Source organism: Hyaena hyaena, unplaced genomic scaffold (genome assembly GCF_003009895.1).
Source record: "Hyaena hyaena isolate Hyena2069 unplaced genomic scaffold, ASM300989v1 scaffold_291, whole genome shotgun sequence".
Classification (NCBI taxonomy): Eukaryota; Metazoa; Chordata; class Mammalia; order Carnivora; family Hyaenidae; genus Hyaena; species Hyaena hyaena.
This window is the reverse complement of record NW_024080921.1, coordinates 1,557,099-1,577,270: the sequence shown is the minus strand read 5'-3', so window position 1 is coordinate 1,577,270 and position 20,172 is coordinate 1,557,099. Positions and strand designations below refer to the sequence as shown.

The 20,172-nt window shown below is 39.7% G+C and overlaps 1 protein-coding gene across 1 annotated transcript in view; it reads left to right on the top strand.

The window, feature by feature from the left end:
- Positions 1 to 8,106, top strand: part of SCFD1 (sec1 family domain containing 1) — a 100,093-nt gene extending 91,987 nt beyond the window's left edge. Inside the window, exons 24-25 of the mRNA XM_039247148.1 lie at positions 3,537 to 3,605; positions 7,888 to 8,106. Of these exons, the coding sequence (XP_039103079.1) occupies positions 3,537 to 3,605; positions 7,888 to 7,911 (93 nt within the window). The 3' untranslated portion in view covers positions 7,912 to 8,106. The remainder of the gene's footprint in view (positions 1 to 3,536; positions 3,606 to 7,887) is intronic.
- Positions 8,107 to 20,172: the final 12,066 nt, after the last annotated feature.

Genomic DNA, 20,172 nt, shown 5'->3' with positions numbered 1-20,172 from the left:
CTCTTCTCCCATCTTGTTGACGTAAATCAGCAACACACTTGGAATGTCTGGTTTTTCAGCAAACAGAAGGTAGCAGATTAGCAGTAGAGTGCTATTCAAAGCTGACAGCAGCAGCAGGGAGAGACAGACAACTAAGCAAAAGGATTATGAAGAGCAAAAATGCCATTTAAAATGTAGGGGCAACAGAATTATCAGTTGTTGGAATGACATTTTGTAATCTTCATTTATTCACTTAACATTAAATAATGATCATTCCTTATGTTCTAGGTTACATAAGGCTTTAAAAAGGTGGAGATTTTGGTACAAGAAGGAAAAACAAGACAAATGTCACAGAGCTTCAAAACTATCAGGCACAATTCCTGGGACCCTATTTCATTTGCAGAGCACATACTTCACAGTGTGAACCACCAGGATCTGTGTAAGATGCCGTGGTCTCTGGGGAACCTCCATCTTGTACAAGGAAAAGAGCTTTTATACCTCACTCTGGCCCTATAGCCAAAACCAGGCTGCATGAGCAGGCTCAAAAGCAGAAATCAAGGAAACATAACAGGAACCAGGTGCAAACCATCAATCTGTAGAATTTCTGTAAACAGTGTTGACAAGCCACTTGAAGTTGTCCCCTAATCTGTCTGTGACCCTTGCAGGGGACCATATTAATCACTAGTTGATCTGTTTCATTCAGGTTTGGCAAAGGGTTAGCAACACGAGTGTTCCAGGTGTTCCCGGGGGTAACAACAGGGCTGCAGTAGACCAGCTGAAATTAATCCATCCTTATACACTCCCCACACCCCAGTCTTAGTTAAGCTTTCTTAATAACACTTACCTGCATTCTTCTTTCTGCATCTTTTTTTTTTTTTTAACATTTATAGAAAAGAAAAACAAGAAGGATAAACACCAGAATATTAATCATTTGTGGAGTAGAGTGAAATGCAGGCATAATTTGAAAGAAACATGGTAGTCTACCAAATACTGCAGACTTGTTTTTAATCATGTATAAGCTTGACAACTTACCCCTTTCTACTATAGAAATTTTAATTTTGTGAAATGTCTTAATTTGATTCTGTGTAACAGTTATTAACTAAGTCTAGTTTTTTGACCAGTCACATTCATCAGAAGAACACACTATCAGTGATAGGTATGTAAGCCCTTTATCTTTTACTTGGTTTCAGTTTACTAAGTAGTTTTTCCTTGATTATTATTCCCCACCCACAAAAAATGGTGTAGAGGCAGAAGGACACAGGATACTATGACTAGTCTGGCAGGCAGCAGACATTTCAAGTTCCTGTATCCAAGCACCTTTCTTAACAGGTCATCACTTAGGTTAATAGTTACACACTGGTCTTTGGCTCTGCTGTTAAGCAGATTATTTTGTATGCATTTTAGTGGAAATACTATCCTAATTTTGCCTCCGCAGAGGGATCTTCTAGAATATAAAGAACCCGTTAAAGAAAAAGGAGGATTAGAATTACTGTAAGGTTTATTCCCTAGATGTTATTAGCATCATCACAACATACGACATGGGTACCCGCAGATTAAATCATTCTTTAAACTTCTGGAACACATCTTGGACCTTCAGCTTCAAATGAAGGAGGCAGTTTCTGCAGGTCTTGTGGGCATCTGTAAATACAGTTCAGAGTATTATTCTCCTGCTCTGGGCCTCTTACAAGGTACAGAGATAATGTTAGCTTTCCTCTTTTGTATTTATTCACTTACTGGCTTTTTCAGAGAGTCATTTTCACCCAGAATTTGGCCCCTGGTTTAGAAGACTTTCGTGTTCAGCAAGATGACTGGTCACTAGAGCTAGCGGCAGTTTTGAATAAAACTGGCATGATCAGGCATTCTCATCTTTTAATATTTCTGCAAGTTTTCTTACAATTAATTTCATTAAATAAATCACTGTTATACCATATAGCACTTACATAATGAAAGGAGGAAGTATCAAGTTATGCATAATTAAGAGTTAGATGCACTGAAATACTGGCAAACTGCAATGTTTAAACCTATTCCTCATTGGATGATACAGACAATTAGTATTTTGGTGTTAATGTTAGTCTGTAAATGCTGTAGAAGATACAAAAAGAAAAATTATGAGTAATAAAAGTTTGATGAAGGGGGAATGGGATGGTGCAGGGAGTCTGGACTAAGTACACGATTTATCTCCTTTGCTAGTTTATTTCTTGGTGAGTCTTCGAAGCTGTGGTGCTAACATTTTGCCGTCTGTGAATGAAATGTCCTAACTAGTGATTAATATAGGCCTATGCGAGAGTCCAAGATACATCGAGGACAACTTACACTAGCTTGTCAGCACTGCTTAATAGAAATAGAATATTGATGGGGCGCCTGGGTGGCTTAGTTGGTTAAGCGTCCGACTTTCGCTTAGGTCATGATCTCGCTGTTCGTGAGTTTGAGCCCCGTGTCGGGCTCTGTGCTGACTGCCAGCTCAGAGCCTGGAGCCTATTTCAGAGTCTGTATCTCCCTCTCTCTCTGACCCTCCCCTGCTTACGCTGTCTCTCTCTCTCTCTCTTAGAAATAAATAAAAAATATTAAAAAAAAAAGAAATAGAATATTGATGATTTGTACCTCATTTGTCATGTTTCTTGCATCTGCTCTTTGCACCTGGTTATGCAGCCTGACTTTGGTTACATGATCAGAGAGGTATAAAGACCACTCCTTGGAGAAGACTGGGCTTCCCTGCAACCAGGGTATCTACACTGTAACTCAGTGATTCACAATTGAAAATAAAATGTGTTCTGAGATGGGATCCTGAGGCCTGTGCCTAGAATATTTGGACCCCTCTAATGTTGCCTTGTGCTTTCTTTATCCTATTCTGTGACCTCTGTTTTTATTAATGTCTTGAGTAGATCCTGACATTATATGACCCAGTTACATGACCAATCATGTGTAATTGTTGCGTGTAACATCTCATTTTGAAAAAATTGTGAGGTGTGACTCTTTTTGTTGTTGTTCTCAGAGATGGCCAGCTAGAAGATTTATTCAACCAACCAGATTATATTTGCTTTGTTATGGAATAAACTTTTTATATTAGAGAATAAGTGAACTTTTCTTCAAGTATACAATACATATAATTTCAGGATTAAGGACTTACAGAATTATTTAGTAGAAGTTTTGACTGCTGTAATTAGGTTATAGTATTCTGCCGAAGTTAGGAATGAAATTATTGTAAATACTATATTGTACAAATGAGACTGCAGTGACCACTCCTGCCGTACTTGTATCATATCCTACTACTAGCATAACAAAACTAGCGATGTTTTCTTCAGGTGATACAGATCCTCTGTTGGAAGAATGTTGGCCTTAGATTTTAAAGATAATCATTCCTTTGAAATGTGGCAGTCACTTTATTCCTTGCAATTTTAGAAGTGTACAGTAAAATTCAACAACCCCTTCCCTTGTCCCAAAAAAGGACTTTAAGAAATAACAGAAAGTCTTAATTAGGCTTAATCACTCATCTTGGTAATATTGAAAGTATAACTTGTTACGCACTTGTATCTGAGTTCTGTCTCTTACTTTTACAGGGGAAGCAAGGCAAACATATTTTATATGGCTGCAGTGAACTTTTTAATGCTACACAGTTCATAAAACAGGTAATGTGTACCTTGTTAGTTTGTTGCTTGTAACATACCATAACTTGATGTTGATATTTTTTAAAAGAGCAAGACAATGATCATATTCATTTGAACCCGCTGAAGCCAAAAACCATAGAACTATAAAAATGTGTTTCCATGGTCTACTGTAAAGAAAGCTGTGATAAAATTATTTCCATTTTCCATGGTCTACTGTAAAGAAAACTGTGATAAAATTATTTCCATTTTCCCACATCTATGAGAAGATAAATTCAGAAATTGTAAAATTGCAAGTAGTATACTCAATCATGCAAAATCCAGTTCATCATTTTCTTATATACTGTCTGTATATCGGACTTTGCCAACCATATCACAAATTGGGCTGAGAAATTAAGTAACTTTCTAGATGAGGGTGGGGGGATAGTTGTGTGCAGAAAATACAGAGGAATTACATTCACTTGAAAGTTAATGACAGTAGTAGCTGAGATGTACAGAAGCTATACATTCTTTTAGTATTGTTCCTGCTAGTGTTCCTAATTAACTTTTTTAATAAGCTTAACTGTTGGGAATGTTCACTAAGCTAACCAATAATGTTCACTCACCTTTGCCTTGGCTGCCATAAAAATTGTAACAGCACCCTGTTCTCACTTTTATCGACTATTACTAGCGTTATTTCCCAGCACAACTTTCATCCTGATCATGTGGTTCTTGTATTTTTAACCATAATGTAGTTAGTTGCCTGCTGATAGAATACAGAAAAGTTCAAGATGATACAGTGAATACATGTACGCGCCCCAGTAACATTTTACTGTACTTGCTTTATAAGATACTGACTCGTTTATCTATTCTTTCTATTCTTTAGTACAACTTCATTAATTTCAAAGTAAATTTTAGGTATCAGTGCACTTCCCCTTTAATACCTCATTGTCTAGGGGTTTTAGTTTTGTACCCTTTGGACATAAAATTTACAATGGTGAAAAACACAGATCTTAAGTGTACATTCCTGGGTTGTCAGATGTCTTCACCTGAATAAGCCAATAAGCTATGGAACCATCTTACCACAGAGTTCCTTTATGGTCTTCCCCAGTCAGTCTTTGTCCATATTTAATCCCCCAACAAGCCTTGATATTTTTGATATTTCCACCTTAGATTATGTAATGTTCTAGAATAGGCAAAACTAAATGGATTATTTTTTTTCTTGGGTTAACTAGAGGATTATCAGTTAATCTTTTTAATGAAGCAGATGTTTATGCTGATTTTCTGTATTCATTGGTTTCTTTCTTTTGTTTTGATTACCTTGGGATATTAAATTCTTCAGTTTTTCCTTTTTAAAATAAGCATTTAAAGCCATAAAATTAAAAACTCTTGCTAAAATTTCAAATATTGATGGTTTTCTCTTCTTTAGCTCATGTGTAATTTAGAAATCTGTTTTAAAGTGTTTATGGGTTTTCTAAATATCTTCTTATTGATTTCTAATTTAATTCCCTTGTAGTCTAAGAACATTCTGCACATGATTTGACTGTTTCTAAATTTACCTAAATCTCTTTTATGGTCTCTCTCACTGAGTACTCCATCTTCACTTTAAAAAGAACGTGCATTATGCAGAAGTGGTACAAAGGGTTCTATAAATTTCATTTTGGTCATGGTAGTTGACACCATTACTTAAATCCTCTATGTCTTTACTGATGTGTGGTTTTGTGGGGCTCTTTTAGTTTAGTTCTCTCAGCTATTGAAAGATTAGTATTAAAATCTCCAATTATTTTTGTGAAATTGTTTCTTTCCCCTTTCAATTCTGTCACTCTCTCCTTTAAGTACTAGGTCAACTGATTGTTAAGCTCTGTTGTTAGGTACATACAGATTTAGGATTGTTGTGTCTTCCTGATGAATGGATCCTTTTATTATGCAATATTCCTTTACGTATCTGGTAATACTCTTTATCTTGAAGTCTACTTTATCTGACATTAATACAGCCACTAGTCTTACGGTTTGCATAACTTTTCCATCTGGTTGCTTCAGATTGCTTATGAATTTTTATTTAAGGTGTTTATCTTGTAGATAGGATATAGTTGGAAACTGTTTTCTTTTTTAAACCATTCTGATAATCTCTGCCTTTTAATTAGTGTCTGTTACTCTGTTAACATCAAATGTAATTATTGTTATGATTGGGTTTAGGTTTACCATTGTACGGTTTGCATTCTATTAGTCTCCTGTTTGGCCTTCCTCCTTTCCTACCTTCCTTTGTATTATTTGAACACTTTTTTATTTTAGTTGTATCTCTGTATTACTAAGTTAGCAGTTGCTCTAGAGATCATATACACATCTTTAACTTCCCATAAACCAGAGTTAATATTGTACCACTTGGATTAGAAATAGTACATAGACCCATTCCCTCAGCATTTATTCTGTGATTGTCACAGATTTTACGTCTTCATACATCATTAAGCCACACGAGACAGTAGACAGTGTTATCATTTGCACATCAGTTATCTATATCATAAAGAAATCTTTCGCATTTACACAAATAGAATTTCCAGTGTTCTTCATCCCCACCTCTAGTAGATTTTGATTTCCATCTGTTGACTGCAAAACTTCTTTTAACATTTATTGCTGCTCAGGTATGCTATCAGTGAATTCACTTAATTTTCTTTTATATGAAAAGGTTATTTCACCTCTTAAATATCTTTGCTGAATATATAATTCTGGATTGATAGTTTTTCAAAATTTTAAAGACATTATTCCACAATCGTCATTGTTTCTGATAAGTCAGTAGTATTCAGATCAATTTTATATGTAATAGGTTATTTTTCTCTGGCTACTTTCAAGATTTCCTCATTATCTTTGGTTTTCAACAGTTATGATGTATTTATATATAACTTCTTTTGTATTTGTTTGGGGATCACTGAGTTTCTTGAATCTGTATGTTTGTATCCTCACCAAATTTAGGGAATTTTTTGCTGTGCTTTCCATCAAATATTTCTATGTCCAATTTTGTCCTCTCTTTTTTGGGACTCCAGTCACCTATATGTTCAACATTTTATATGCTGCCACAAATCTCTGAGGATTCAGGGTGGGGGGGTGTTTTGTTTTTATTTTTTTAGTAATCTCTACCCACTGTGTGGCTCAAATATAACAAGTGAATCATCTCCAGATTCACTCTTTGCTTTCTTATCATCTCCTTTCTACCATTTGAATAATGTTGTGTTGACCAGCTCTCAAATTTTCACTTGGGTTGTTTTTTTTTTAAGAATAGTTTTTGTTTTTCTGGTTGAATTTTCTGTCATTGTATTGTGAGCATATTTTCCATTGTTTAATTGAGGATAGTTGTCATAGGTGCTGTTAAACCCTTGTCTATAAATTTCAACACAAAGACCATTTAGCTCACTCTCTTCCCTGTCTGTCCCACTAGAGAGTGGGTCTGGTTTTTTCTGTTCTTTCATCCTTAACATTGCTGCTGTTGTTTTGGAAACTGAATTCTCTTTCCCTGAGGAGTGTTGATTTGGGCCTTTAGCAGTTAATTTGATAAAACTCATGTGTCAAACTCTGTCGCTTGGACATCAGCTCACATCTTGCGTCTTAGTCTCTAATTTGTGCATGGTTCAGGGTTTCACCATAGATACCGGAAAAGTTTATGTGCAGAGGGCCCCTGCACTCTGGACCTCTCATTTCTGGGGTCTCCTCCTCACCTTCAGTGGCTTTAGTTGTCCCCATCCTCTGGGTAAGAGCCACTGAACCAGGGAACTCAACCAGTGTGGGTCTTTCCTTCCAAGTGTCACCTCTGTTACAGAACCCACTAGCTTGCAGTTGCTCTCCCCTGCCCTCAGGCAGTTGGCTTGTGTGTGTTGTTTACAGTTTATAATTGCTGTCCCTGGAAAGAATTCGTCCAGTAGGAGTTTACCCAGCGTTCTAGAATTTGAATGCCTTTTTTCTTTTTAACAATGTTTTAGAAATAACAACTTATTTAAAATATGTGGAAAAGTAAACTGTCAGCAGTGAAGTTGCACATGAAATTTTTCTTTACATTTTCATACTGAGTTAATATTGATTTTATGCTCAATGTTTATTTTCCATTAGTTGAATTTGCACCTCTAATGTTGATACATTTTTTTAAATCATGACAGCATTTATTACTATTCAGTTTTAAATGAATTTCAGTTGGTGGTGAACTTTGAGGAAAATTTCTTCTTCTAGATACAAATGCAATGAATGAAATAAGGACTCTAGATGTTACCATGATTAAAGAGTACATTTTTAAGGTGTATTTCTTTTGTGACTAAAATAAAGCTATTTTTATGTTTTGTTTTAGCTGTCACAACTTGGACAAAAATAACATAGAAGAACCTTACTATGAGGAACTACTTGGATAAATGTAAAGAGAAAAGTCAAAAGAGCCAGATGTTTTCTTCTTCGTATCAGTGTCCTAACATTGAAACTTAGAGTTAATTTTTAAAGAAATTCTATACTTAATATAATGTATACTAATTAAAAGAATAAAGCCTTTCAGAAATAAATTTTTAACACTGTACATTCTCTTTTCTATTATTATGTTTGACAAATGAGAAAATACTTAGGAAGGAAAAGTTCTGCCTGAATATGTTAAAATATTAATATAACAGATTTTTTATGTTTGAAACCACTGAAAATAAGAAATATGCAAATATTATAAAAAAAAAAAAAAAGTACCTGAGTGGCTCAGTCAGTTAAGCATCTGACTTTAGCTCAGGTGGTGATCTCATGGTACATGAGTTTGAATCCCACTGCTCTCTCTCTGCCTCTCACTTGCATCCTCAAAAAAAAAAAAAAAAGGCAAATGTTACTTTGTTTAATGAATCTCCTACCTGTATGCATGTTTTTTTCTAGTATGCACTTTAATGGTAAAATTACCTCCCCATGGTTTTCTGGCCTCCCATGTTGCCTCGAGGCTTTAAGTGGGTACTGTGAAGTCTCTCTTCCTCTAGCACGCTCATGTACATTTTATCACATAAAATCCCTTGTTTATGTAATGGCAACAAATAACAACATGTAGAGTGGACAAATACAAAACATTTATACCATGAAGATCTAAAAAGTACACAAAATTAAGTGTTAAATTTGGTTCAAACCTTCCTGGTATGCAGCACCAAGAAGGAATGTTTTTTCAATCATGAAAATCAGCTTTAAGATAAAAGTAAGCCAATTGCGGGGCGCCTGGGTGGCTTAGTCGGTTAAGCGTCCGACTTTCCGACTTTCGCTTAGGTCATGATCTCGCGGTTTGTGGGTTCAAGCCCCGCGTCGGGCTCTGTGCTGACTGCCAGCTCGGAGCCTGGAGCCTGTTTCAGTCTGTGCCTCCCTCTCTCTCTGACCCTCCCCTGCTCACGCTGTCTCTCTCTCCTAGAAATAAATAAAACTTAAAAAAAAAAAAAAAAAAGTAAGCCAATTGCTTCAGAGAAAAAAACTCTTACTGTGCTCAAGGCCAGGGAGCTTTTGCTCCTAATGAGCCTCACTGAGAAGAATCTGTAATGTTATAGATAAACATCCAGATAATAGCTAAAACACCAAAATTCACAAGACAGACTTTCTGTATTCCTACCCCTCAGGAGTCAGTGCCATAGTATAAAGCATAGATCAAGAAAAAGAATTCTCTTTGGGGAATGACCTAACTTTGTCCTGGGATGTAACAAAGTCTTTTTGGGCTACTATCACAAACTACAACAGACCAGTGGCTTGAAGAAATTTCACGTAACTTGAGAGGTTAGGAAATCCAAGATGAAAGTGCCAAAACGTCGGTCTGGTGAGGACCCTCTTTCCGGTTTGCAGACAGACAGACATCTTTGTGTATCTTCACCTAGTAGCGAGTCCTAGTCCCTTTGCCTCATGTAAGAGCACTAATATATCATGGGGCTCCACCCCTGTGACCTCATGCAAACCCTCTTACCCCTCAAAGGCCCCACCTCTAAACACTATTACATTGGGAGTTAGCACTTCAAAGAATATGTAGGGAACCCAGACATTCAGTCCTAGCACCACATTGTCTGCCAAAGTGTTCAAAGTGGTGCCTGGTCAGGGCTTAAGGAGAAAATGTTAGAGAGACAACAATGTTAATCGAGGATAAACTCCAGAGACGATAAAGTAATGTGTCCCAGTTTCCTTAGTAACAGAGAAGTTAGACTTTAATGTATGTTCAGAAAATATTTTTTAGGTTAAAACTGCATGAACGACACAGGAGGTAGTCTCTCTTATGTTGTGTTTACAGCCAAAAATAAGAAATCGTCTCCTCGATGCACGTTTTTTGTTTTTTTCAGGTTTGCCTCAGGGTCATGTAAAAGAAGGTCATTTCTGAGGTTCTGAGACAGAACCTTTCTGTGGAGCCTATAAAGATTTGGGGCCTTTAAAAAAATCTGGGGAAACCTTGACTTTGCTCAAACTGTCCAAAGCCTAGCCCTGCTGTCCTAGTCTGGGTCACTGTTGATGCTCTCTTGGGCTGGCAGCTCAGGAGGTGTGTCCCACAAACCCCCAGCTTGGCTGAGTCAGAAACCAATTTTATCCGCCCCCAGGGGTGATTCTCAGAGGAATTGACTACTGCCACGCTGAAGCACAGATCAAGAATAGAGGTCAATAGGAAAGGAAAATGCTGTGCCAGGTGATTTACAAAAGTTACATCAGTTAATCTTCACAACAGCACTAACATACATGGTATAGCACCAATTTTATAGATGGAAACAAAGCTCAGGAAGTTAAACACCCTGCTCAAAGTCATAGCCGATATATGGTAGAGCCAAAGATGGAATACACATCTGTCTGCTCCAAATCCATTCTCTTTCCACTACTTGAAATTGCCTAGCTGAGGAAGGAGGAGGCTTGAAGTCTTGCCAAACCACACCTCAGGATCAACCTGAGTCAGCCACTCTACCTCTCTGTTCTTCTGTGTGGAATGAGTAGTGCAGAGTAGGGGCATCTAACGTGGAGCCTTCAGAGTAATGCCAGCCAGCTCGGGATGTTCAACAAAACAACCATCTTACTACTGAGCTCACACACATGAACTGGCAGGAATAGCCACCTGACAGAGAGAATTGGAGTAGTTTGGCATAAACATGAGAGAGGTCCATTCGCTTGGCATAGATGGGGCCCTAAACTGAAAGGAAAAGGCAAAAAAAAAAAAAAAAAAAAAAAAAAAAAAAAAAAAAAAAAAAAAAAAAAAAAAAAAAAAAGGATTGAAAGGAAATTCAAGTCAAAACAAAATTTGTCCTGAATCAGAAGCTTCTGTTTCATCTCCGTCAGGTAACATTGTACTGTGACGAATTTTAAGACCAACTCATCCTAGTAGGATCAAAATCATGACCTTAAAACTTACAGTTTTTAGGTAATATTCAAAAGAATTTGAAGCTGTGAAGATTTAAATTTAGTTAAATATATCCAGGTCAGATGGTGGACACTTACATAAGTTTTCTGGTTGTGTTAAAATTGCAAGGCACAGAGCAACCTGTCTCTAGAGGCTGATGAGACGGCACTGATGTGACATGGGAATAAACAAAGCGAGAACCTGAATTTCTCATTTGTTGTAGTGACCACATCAAAACAAACATAAACTAAGCAGAACTAGAAACTTTTCAACTTCACTTTGTTCAATTACTCTGGGTTCTACAGAATCCTGGAATTTCACAAACATATCCAAAGAGATCCCTGAATGTTGAGGAGTATGTACCAGACTTTAAGTATTTATAGCTGCTTTTACAATAGAAACCTCGGGATGGTTCTAAATTATCCAGCATCAGCCCCCATCAACGTGGCTCAGTTTCAATTGGAACAGCTGATGGTACTAAAAAAGCAAGTTCCATGTACCAAGATGACATGGTATCCTAAAAATCCAGAGATGGCCACAAGAACTCTTAAGATCTTCTGAAGGATTTTGGCCTAGTGACTAAAATGCTGATTTGCAGATCAGCATCATTCTCCCTGATTTTTGTCACCCTGAACTTGTCTTCTTCATTCATGTCTCCGGTGGAGCTAACTATTCCTGACAACAGCAAAAATTGATAAAGGGATAGCTGAGCAGTCAAACCCACCCAATGAGAAGCTATTAGATTCCTGCTGAGGTCACTCACTATTTGTTTTTGTTTTTTTAAAGGAAATTTTTTTAATTTTTTTTTATTTATTTCTAGGAGAGAGAGAGAGAGAGACAGCGTGAGCAGGGGAGGGTCAGAGAGAGAGGGAGTCGCAGACTGAAACAGGCTCCAGGCTCTGAGCTGGCAGTCAGCACAGAGCCCGATGCGGGGCTCGAACCCACGAACCGCGAGATCATGACCTGAGCGAAAGTTGGACGCTTAACCGACTAAGCCACCCAGGCGCCCCGGTCACTCACTATTTGAAAGGCACAAGAGAGCCACCATCTGCTAGACTTAAACTGAAGGGCCTTAAAACGAGACTATAGATATGGCCACAAGACACCTGAGAATGAAGACAGTGCAGCACTTAGAGACGACATCACTGGAACTCCCGGGTCTTTCACTAGTGTAACTTGAGTGTTGCAGCCAGCAGCAAAGCATTGAAAGAGATACAAAATCCAGTGGATGATTTAAATATCCTAAAAGAGCCAAAGAAATGCCAACCAAAATAGAAGAAATAATGATTCTCAGACATTGAACATCAGGAAGCACAGGACAATGATCCCTAAGAGAAGGAAAGCAAACAAGATGAATCCAACTGCCCCATCTTCCTGGTGAGATTTTTTTTCCCCAGGCTGCAGCACAGGCAGGGCTGAGGGAGAGGGCTCCTGGCGTTGCTGAGACAAAGCTGGGCATCTAGGGAAGTCAAGGTAGCTAGCAGTCACAAGGCAGAATAATGGGGAGTCGAGAGCTACATGAGAGGAAAGCTCTAGAGATCCATCCACAGAGGGTCAGATGAATGTCCATCCGTGCAGGTAGGGAGGAATCCACCTGAGGCTAGGGAAGGAACCACCTATAAGGATCACAGGCAGGAAGAACAATCTTTGACCAAGTGGGACCAGGATTGGCAAAGTTCAGGCTTTTGCCTCAGTGCTGGGGAAGCTAAGCCCTAGACTAAATACTGTTCTGGTCCCAAGTAACAAACCTTAAAAGCAAAACCCAAAAGGATCAAACCATTACAATTAACCATGTGCAAAAAAGCTCAAGAACAGAGAAATAATCTAAACACTCTAACAAAGTGTCTGCAGTCCAGTCAAACCTTACCAGATAAGACACAGGCAATAAAGCTCATCATGAGAACATTTCAACAGAAACAGACCCAGAAATGCCACAGATGACAGAATAGAGACATTAAAACAATTATTATAACTATATTACATATATCCAAGAAGGTAGAACATTTTTTAATATAGAAAATATTTTTAAAGACCCCAAATGGACTTCTAGAAATGAACCTAAAGGTCTAAGATGAAAAACCTGTTAGATACATCTGTAAAGTAAATCTCATTTGTAAATTGAATTTAAACATTAAGAAGAACTAGGTTTTCCAGATTAAGTTTAGTGAACCGTCAACTTTTTAAAACAAAAATATATTTTGTTCCTTAAGTATTTTTTGTGACCATAAACATAGACTGGCAGAATCAAGACATACCTGAAGCTCTTTTTTTTTTTTTTCCTTTCTAATTACCTGTGTCATTAAGTTCACTTTTTGGTTTAAGACAATTCAAGAGAACTTTCTGCCATTTGCCAGGGGAAAAAAAAGACATGAAATAGTTGACAAATTCTGGACAATCTACCAGTCTAACTGGTTTTGAGGAAACAAATTCTGTTTCAAAGAACTGTTAAAATCTGATGCTGAAGTGGACACGGATTCAGAACTGAGATGTGCCCAGAGAATACAAGCCACAATTCAACACCTTCCTAGTCTGTTAGAGACCAGAATTTTCATTGATTTTTATTATGTTGACAGTTACACGAAGTCTACAACTATACATCTTTGTGAGACTAAAACTGATTAGATTGCTTTTGGACTACTTTTTGTGCTACTAAAATATGCTTTGCATTGTTATTTCTGTAAGTTATCCAGTTCACACACAAATGAGTTTCTGCCTGAAGAGCCAAAAATTAAGGCCTCCATTAAGAGCAACCTCGGGCTGCACGTAGCCCCAGTCCCAGTTCCAGGAAAAGCCTCAGACTGTTCAAGTCTAAAGCCATCCTTGGACCACCCTCAGTTCAGCTAATCAAAAAGAAAAAGAAACATTCCTATGGTCTGAGTCAAGGCTGGAAACTGCAGATACAAACTAGCCAATTCCTCACTGCTTGTCTGAACCCCACGTGGGCCCTTTGAACTCACCTCACAATTGGTCATTTTCAAAGGATTCTCAAAAGTCATGATTGGGTCCCACCAAAAGTAATGAACACCTCACAGACACTGAATGGTCAAAGCTGTAATTGTAATTGGTGCTTATGTGATGATGCTACACGTACTGTAACACCCCCATCCCTTACTCCTTAAAACCCTATTCGCTATTGTTCTTTGCTTCACCTTGCTGCCATGACACCGGCAGGCTGGTGAGCCCCTGCTCAAGCTTGTAATAAAGACCCTTTTGTACTTGCATCGGTGCCGGCTCCTTGGAGGTCTCTGGGACTCATGATTCGGGCACAACATGCTCAGGTATCGTCTACTTTTAAAAAATTCAGATCATGAATCTCCAAGTATGCTACCATCGTTGATATTCGAAGATTACAACCAATGTCACAGACGACTGATTTTTAAACCTCTATTCCAGGGGCACCTGGGTGGCTCAGTTGGTTAAGCGTCCGACTTCAGCTCAGGTCATGATCTCACGGTTCATGGGTTTGAGCCCCGTGTTGAGCTCTGTGCTGACAGCTAGCTCAGAGCCTGGAGGCTGCTTCAGATTCTGTGTCTCACTCTCTCTCTGACCCTCCCCTGCTCACACTGTCTCTCTCTCTCTCAGAAATAAATAAAACATTAAAAATTTTAAAAAAATAAAAAAGTAAACCCTTTATTCCAATTTACAAGTGAATATATACCAAGAATCAGGGGCACTCGGGTGGCTCCATCGGTTAAGCATCCAACTTTGGTTCAGGTCATGACCTCAGGGTCTGGCCTGGGAGTTCAAGCCCTGCCTCAGACTCTGTGCTGACATCTCAGAGCCTGGAGCTTGCTTTGGATTCTGTGTCTACGTCTCTCTGCCCCTCCCCACCTCATGCTGTCTCTCTCTCAAAATAAATAACTGTTAAAAAAGAAATATGTATATCTATAGAACAATTTTAAACTTCTGTTAGCTAAGAAGAACTTTGTTAGGTGCTCTAAACGTTAGCCCATTTAATCCTAATTATTAAAAAAAAAAAGCTTAAGAAAATAGGTAATGCAATTCCTGTTTTACAGATACAGAAATACAAGGTAAGAGGTTAGCTGCTATCCAAGGTCATTCAGTTAGTAAATAGTGGAATCTTAACTGACCAGATTGGAATCTAGAACCTTTTCCATTTGACATGAGGAATTACAGGATGATAGAAATATTAGGATATTAGGAATTAAAGGATAGAAAACTGAGAGATACTTAGATACTCTGGGGATGCTAGAGTTACATAAACAAAAAGACTTATAACTTTTCTCATTCCTAAAATATTAGAGACAGGATCTTGGCTCTTTCTAGCCAGTGTATAGGAGGATATGCCATTTCCAGAAATGAAGTTTCTAAATCATAACTCAGGGTAGGAGTTTTTATGAAAGCCCCTCAAAAGTATGTTGGTTCTTGCTGGGTTCAATGAGACCTCATACAGATAACCCTCAGCACATGAATGGTCCTCTGATCTATTGCTCCAGATAGCACCTTGCTGTCCTTGAAAGAAAAAGCCATTTCTATTATCTTTCCTAAATGGTGTGGTTTTTTGAGGGGCGGGGGGGGGGGGCAGTCAGCTAAAAATATGCCTCCATTATATAAATTTGAATACATCCATACTGTGAAACCCCATGCAGTCGCAAAAAGTCAGGAGGAAACTCTTGCTATATACTATTATGAGATGGTCTACAAGACTACAGATGTATTGGTTTCTTTTTTTAATGTTCTTTTTTTTAAAATTTATTTCTGAGAGAGAGACAGAGACAGTGTGAGCAGGGGAGGGTCAGAGAGAGAGGGAGATACAGAATCTGAAGCAGGTTCCAGGCTCTGAGCTAGCTGTCAGCACAGAGCCTGATGCGGGGCTCAAACCCACGAACCATGAGATCATGACCTGAGATGAAGTCGGACACTGAACGGACTGAGCCACCCAGGCATCCCTACCGATGTATTATTAAATTAACAACAACAAAAAGGCACAGAACATTGCATATGGTATGATGTGCTCTAAAAAAAAAAAAAAAAGTTCGATACACTTATGTACGTATATAGAATATCCCAGGAAGGATACAATAAACCAGCAATTGCTTGCTTCCTAGAAAGCAATCTGGATGCCTGGGGTACATGGATGGGAGGGAGACGGAGAGGCTTTTCACTATAGACCCCTTCCGTGCTTAGAGTTGAGTTCCATGTGCGTATTATCTACTCCATTAAAAGTAAGAGAGAGAGAAAAGACCTCTTTTGCTATAGAAGGAGACAAAAGGAAGTTTTAGCTCACAAAATCTAATCACAAATCTGATGGCATCTTCTAATTTCCTACTTTACTTTCTCCCTCTATAGCACTAAACACTGTTGTCTACTCCCTACTTGAGATTCTCCTTCGGTCTCCTTGACTCAAGTACCAAATTAGAATCAGTTGATTTGCAGTATGTTCTCGTCATTCCTAAGATTCAGGCATCCGGATAAGAATCAAGGTAAGGAAGTGTCACTGGATTGGTCATAGCACACTTTGTACAGGTACAGCTCGTGTCACTCCATCTTGACAGGAGTGAAAAAGGAAGAAAGGCTATTCAGTACTACAAAGGTCATTGCTAATGTCCACAGTAAAAAAATTCATCCCCAACTGAGCATCTGGAACCAGAGTGCCTGCATTCAAGCCAGCCTCACCTCTCATTCACTGTGTGGCCCCAGGCAGGCTACTTCATGTCTGTAAACTTCCATCTCCTCATCTCTAAAAAGGGGGGAAGGAGCGTCCAACTTCATAGAGTTGCTGTGCAGATTAAGTGACATAATCCATGAAAGTGCCTGTCACTGGGTCTGAAACTACAAGTAGGTGCTGCACTATAAGTTCAAAGTCCCAGGGGGCAGCTAATACAGTCAGAGACCTTTACAGCCTCAAGGTGGATGGTTTTGGAGTACTTCCAACAGACAAGAATCCAGGAGCTGCCCCTCACTCAGCACAGCAGTCTCTGGGCTCTTTGTGGCTACATCAGAGATGTGCCCAAGACCTTCCTCAAGACTGGTGCCACCGTTGTTCAAAAGGCTGCTACGGCTATAACACAAGCTCTAGGACATAAGATTCTGTAGACAGCAAGGCAAGACTCTGTACCCTAGGGGCACCTGGGTGGCTCAGCTGCCGTCCAACTTCAGCTCAGGTCATAATCTTGCAGTTCATGAGTTCAAGCCCCATATCGGCCTCACTGCTGTCAGCCTGTCAGCACACAGCCCGCTTCAGATCCTCTGTCCTCCTCTCTTTGCCCCTCCCCCACTTGTGCTCTCCCCAAAATAAATACTAAAATAAAAAAAAGATTCCGTACCCCACTCTGCACCCCTTCCAACTGCTGAAATCTGGGGTCCAAGGTGCAGCTTTCCTATGTTTACACAATTGTAGTTCTTCCTCACTAGCAAGTCTTCCTCACTAGCCTCTGTGGAGGCAGCAGTTCAAATATCTCCTCTTAGAATACCACAGAATGTCCCAAGTTGTCCCCAGGATGTAGTAACAGGAAGGGAAGGAAATAAGTTAACCAATTTTCTCATTCCTCAGGTGCCATCTGTGATTTGCTCTGCCTCCCTCCTGGCACAGAGTCTGCTGTGATCGTCCCCATGTGGTCTGCCTGTGGGTAGCGCATGCCAGCTGTCACCTCTCCCTCGGCCGCCCATGCGGACAGATCTGCCAGTGTCTACACCCGTGTATCTGCCTTGGCATGGACTCTGAATCCTGACATGACATCAAGACCCTGCTCCAGTGTTTCAACAAAGACCAGGATTCAGCCTCCCAGGCCCTGACATTCAGGCTCCCTGAGTTCAGAGAAATGTTTGATGGCCAATCACCCTGTTGCTGACATCAGAGTAGATCCAGCCCCAGAGACAGTCCTTGGGCTCCAGAGCACGTGATGCTCAGGTTTCTGATAACTTGCTTTTGTTTGGGAAGAAAGCCATCCAAAGGTGAGAGTGAAGGAGACCACTTTGAATCTGAAGCCAGTAAAAATAAAGATAGTAGTTTTCAAAGAGTAGAAATCAGCTACTGCCTGAAAGGGACATTTATTCTCTGTCCTCTTTAGGCAACAACTCTTCTCACCTTGTTTTCTTTCCCTGCTCTACCTCCTCACACATCCCAGCTTTCATATCACAGTATACAGATACCCCAGATATGTACAGAATATAGATGCCCATGAATAAGCAAAATTAAAGGAGCTTCTCCCCACTGCTTTTAAATAGTCCACTTAACTGGGACACCTGGGTGGCTCAGTCGGGTAAGCTTCTGACTCTTGATTTTGGCTCAGGTCATGATCTCACAGCTCGTGAGTTCGAGCCCCACATCAGGCTCTGGGCTGACAGCTCAGAGCCTGGAGCCTGTTTTCTTTCGACTCTGTGTCTCCCTCTCTCTCTGCTCCTCCTCCACTCACACACTCTCTCTCTCCCTCAAAAATAAACAAACATTAAAGAACAATTGTAAAAAATTGTTAAATATTCCAGCTTACCTTCTCTCTGGGTGTCCTCATGCACTCTCATTAAGGAGCCATAGCACCCGATTATTTGACCCCAGGCTATGTCTCCAGAGTACATGTCCTGATTTCTAAAATTATAATGAAAATATTTCATTTCAAAGAAAAGAGAAGATGGTAATAAGTGAATAGAGTGCATCAGTGTTTGGGAGCCATTACCTTATTCTTCTCTTAGATAAAAGGTTCTGAAACCATAGAATTAGAGCCACTCAGAATTGAAGGGAACCCCAAGTGACCCAGCCTAACTGCCTAAGGCCTAACACCCCTCCACCAACCTGGCCCCCACCCAGGCCAGCAGTCCTTCAGGGTCGGAGCTGTACTTTCTTCCCAAGGCAACCAGAGCCATCCTCACAGAGCAGAACCAAAGTGCAAGGGAGCTTGGGAACACTACCTTCATACACGCACAAGCACGTCCGACTTCTGACACTGTGTTTTTTCACCTGACCACACATGTAATGATCTGGCTTGAAGAAAAAGCCTATCTATCAGCCATCCAAGAGTGGGTAACTCTGAAACTTCAAGTGTGGCTAGAAGAGAAGGCTTCTTGCAGAGAGAATCCTCACGAATTCCCCAAACGTCATCATGTTCACACAACGACTATGAACCGTAACACGCGATTTAGGAGTTCCACTTAACTGAAAATCGTCCCTTTTGTGGAGCAGCATGGGTATTCATGAAAAATAGAATCCAGAACCATACATGTAATAAATAGGTCTGCTGGCCTCCTCCCAGATGAAAGGTACCCACTACCATGAGCAGAAAACACTAGGAAAGCTTTGTCATCATGGGAACACCCAGGCATCAGATTGCAGCCAACCTTCCTTTTGCTTTCTCTCTGTTTCCTCTGGTGCTCCAGGTACCTAAACAAGCAGGCCTTGTCATCAGTCTGCAAAAGCCACAGTAGCGCTCAGCATTTCAGTCACATTAAGTTTCAGAGGAGATGTTCACTTGTGTACAATGGAGAACAGAAATAGGAAAATTAAAATGCCCTGAAGAAGTTCTGGCTCTTTAATTTACTTATTCTTGAGAAAGAAAGAGAGAGCGCATGTGCACGCATTCCATAAGCAAGGGAGGGGCAGAGAGAGTGAGAGAGAGAATCCCAAGCAGTCTCCACATTGCCAGTGCACAGATCTCAATGCCCTGGGTCAGATCTTGGACCACGGGATCATGACCTGAGCTAACGTCAAGAGTTAGACACTTAACCTACTGAGCCACCCAGGTGTCCCAGCTCTGCCTATTCTTAACTACAAGGTACAAGGTTAATTTCTCCTTAAAAAGTGTCTGCCTCATTTAACAACTGCTAAAGTTATAAAAGCTTGACACAGACCACCTAAACATCCTTGAAAACAGCAAGTATGGTGAGCAACCAGCAAGAGAGAGTGGCAGTTATTTCAAATAAGAACTGATTGTGTTTGTGTGTGTTTAATGTACAGAATGTGTATGTATATGTACATGTGTGTATACACAATTATATATGTTATAAACATAATATATATTTTGGTGTCAGCTTGACTATACCACTAGATGTTCAGATGAAACATTGTTTCTGAGTGTTTTTGAGGGTGTTTCCTGATGAGATTAGCATTTGAGTCTGTGGGCTCAGTAAACTGCCCTCCACATTGTGGGTGGGCATCATCTAATCCACTGAGGGCATGGACAGAACAAAGGGTGGAAGAAAGAGCAATTGGCCCTTTCTCTCCCTGCCTGCCTTCTTGTGCTGGGAGGTTAGTCTTCTCCTGCCCTTTGGACTGAGCCCTACACCATCAGCTCCCCTGCTTCTCAGGCCTTCAGACCCAGG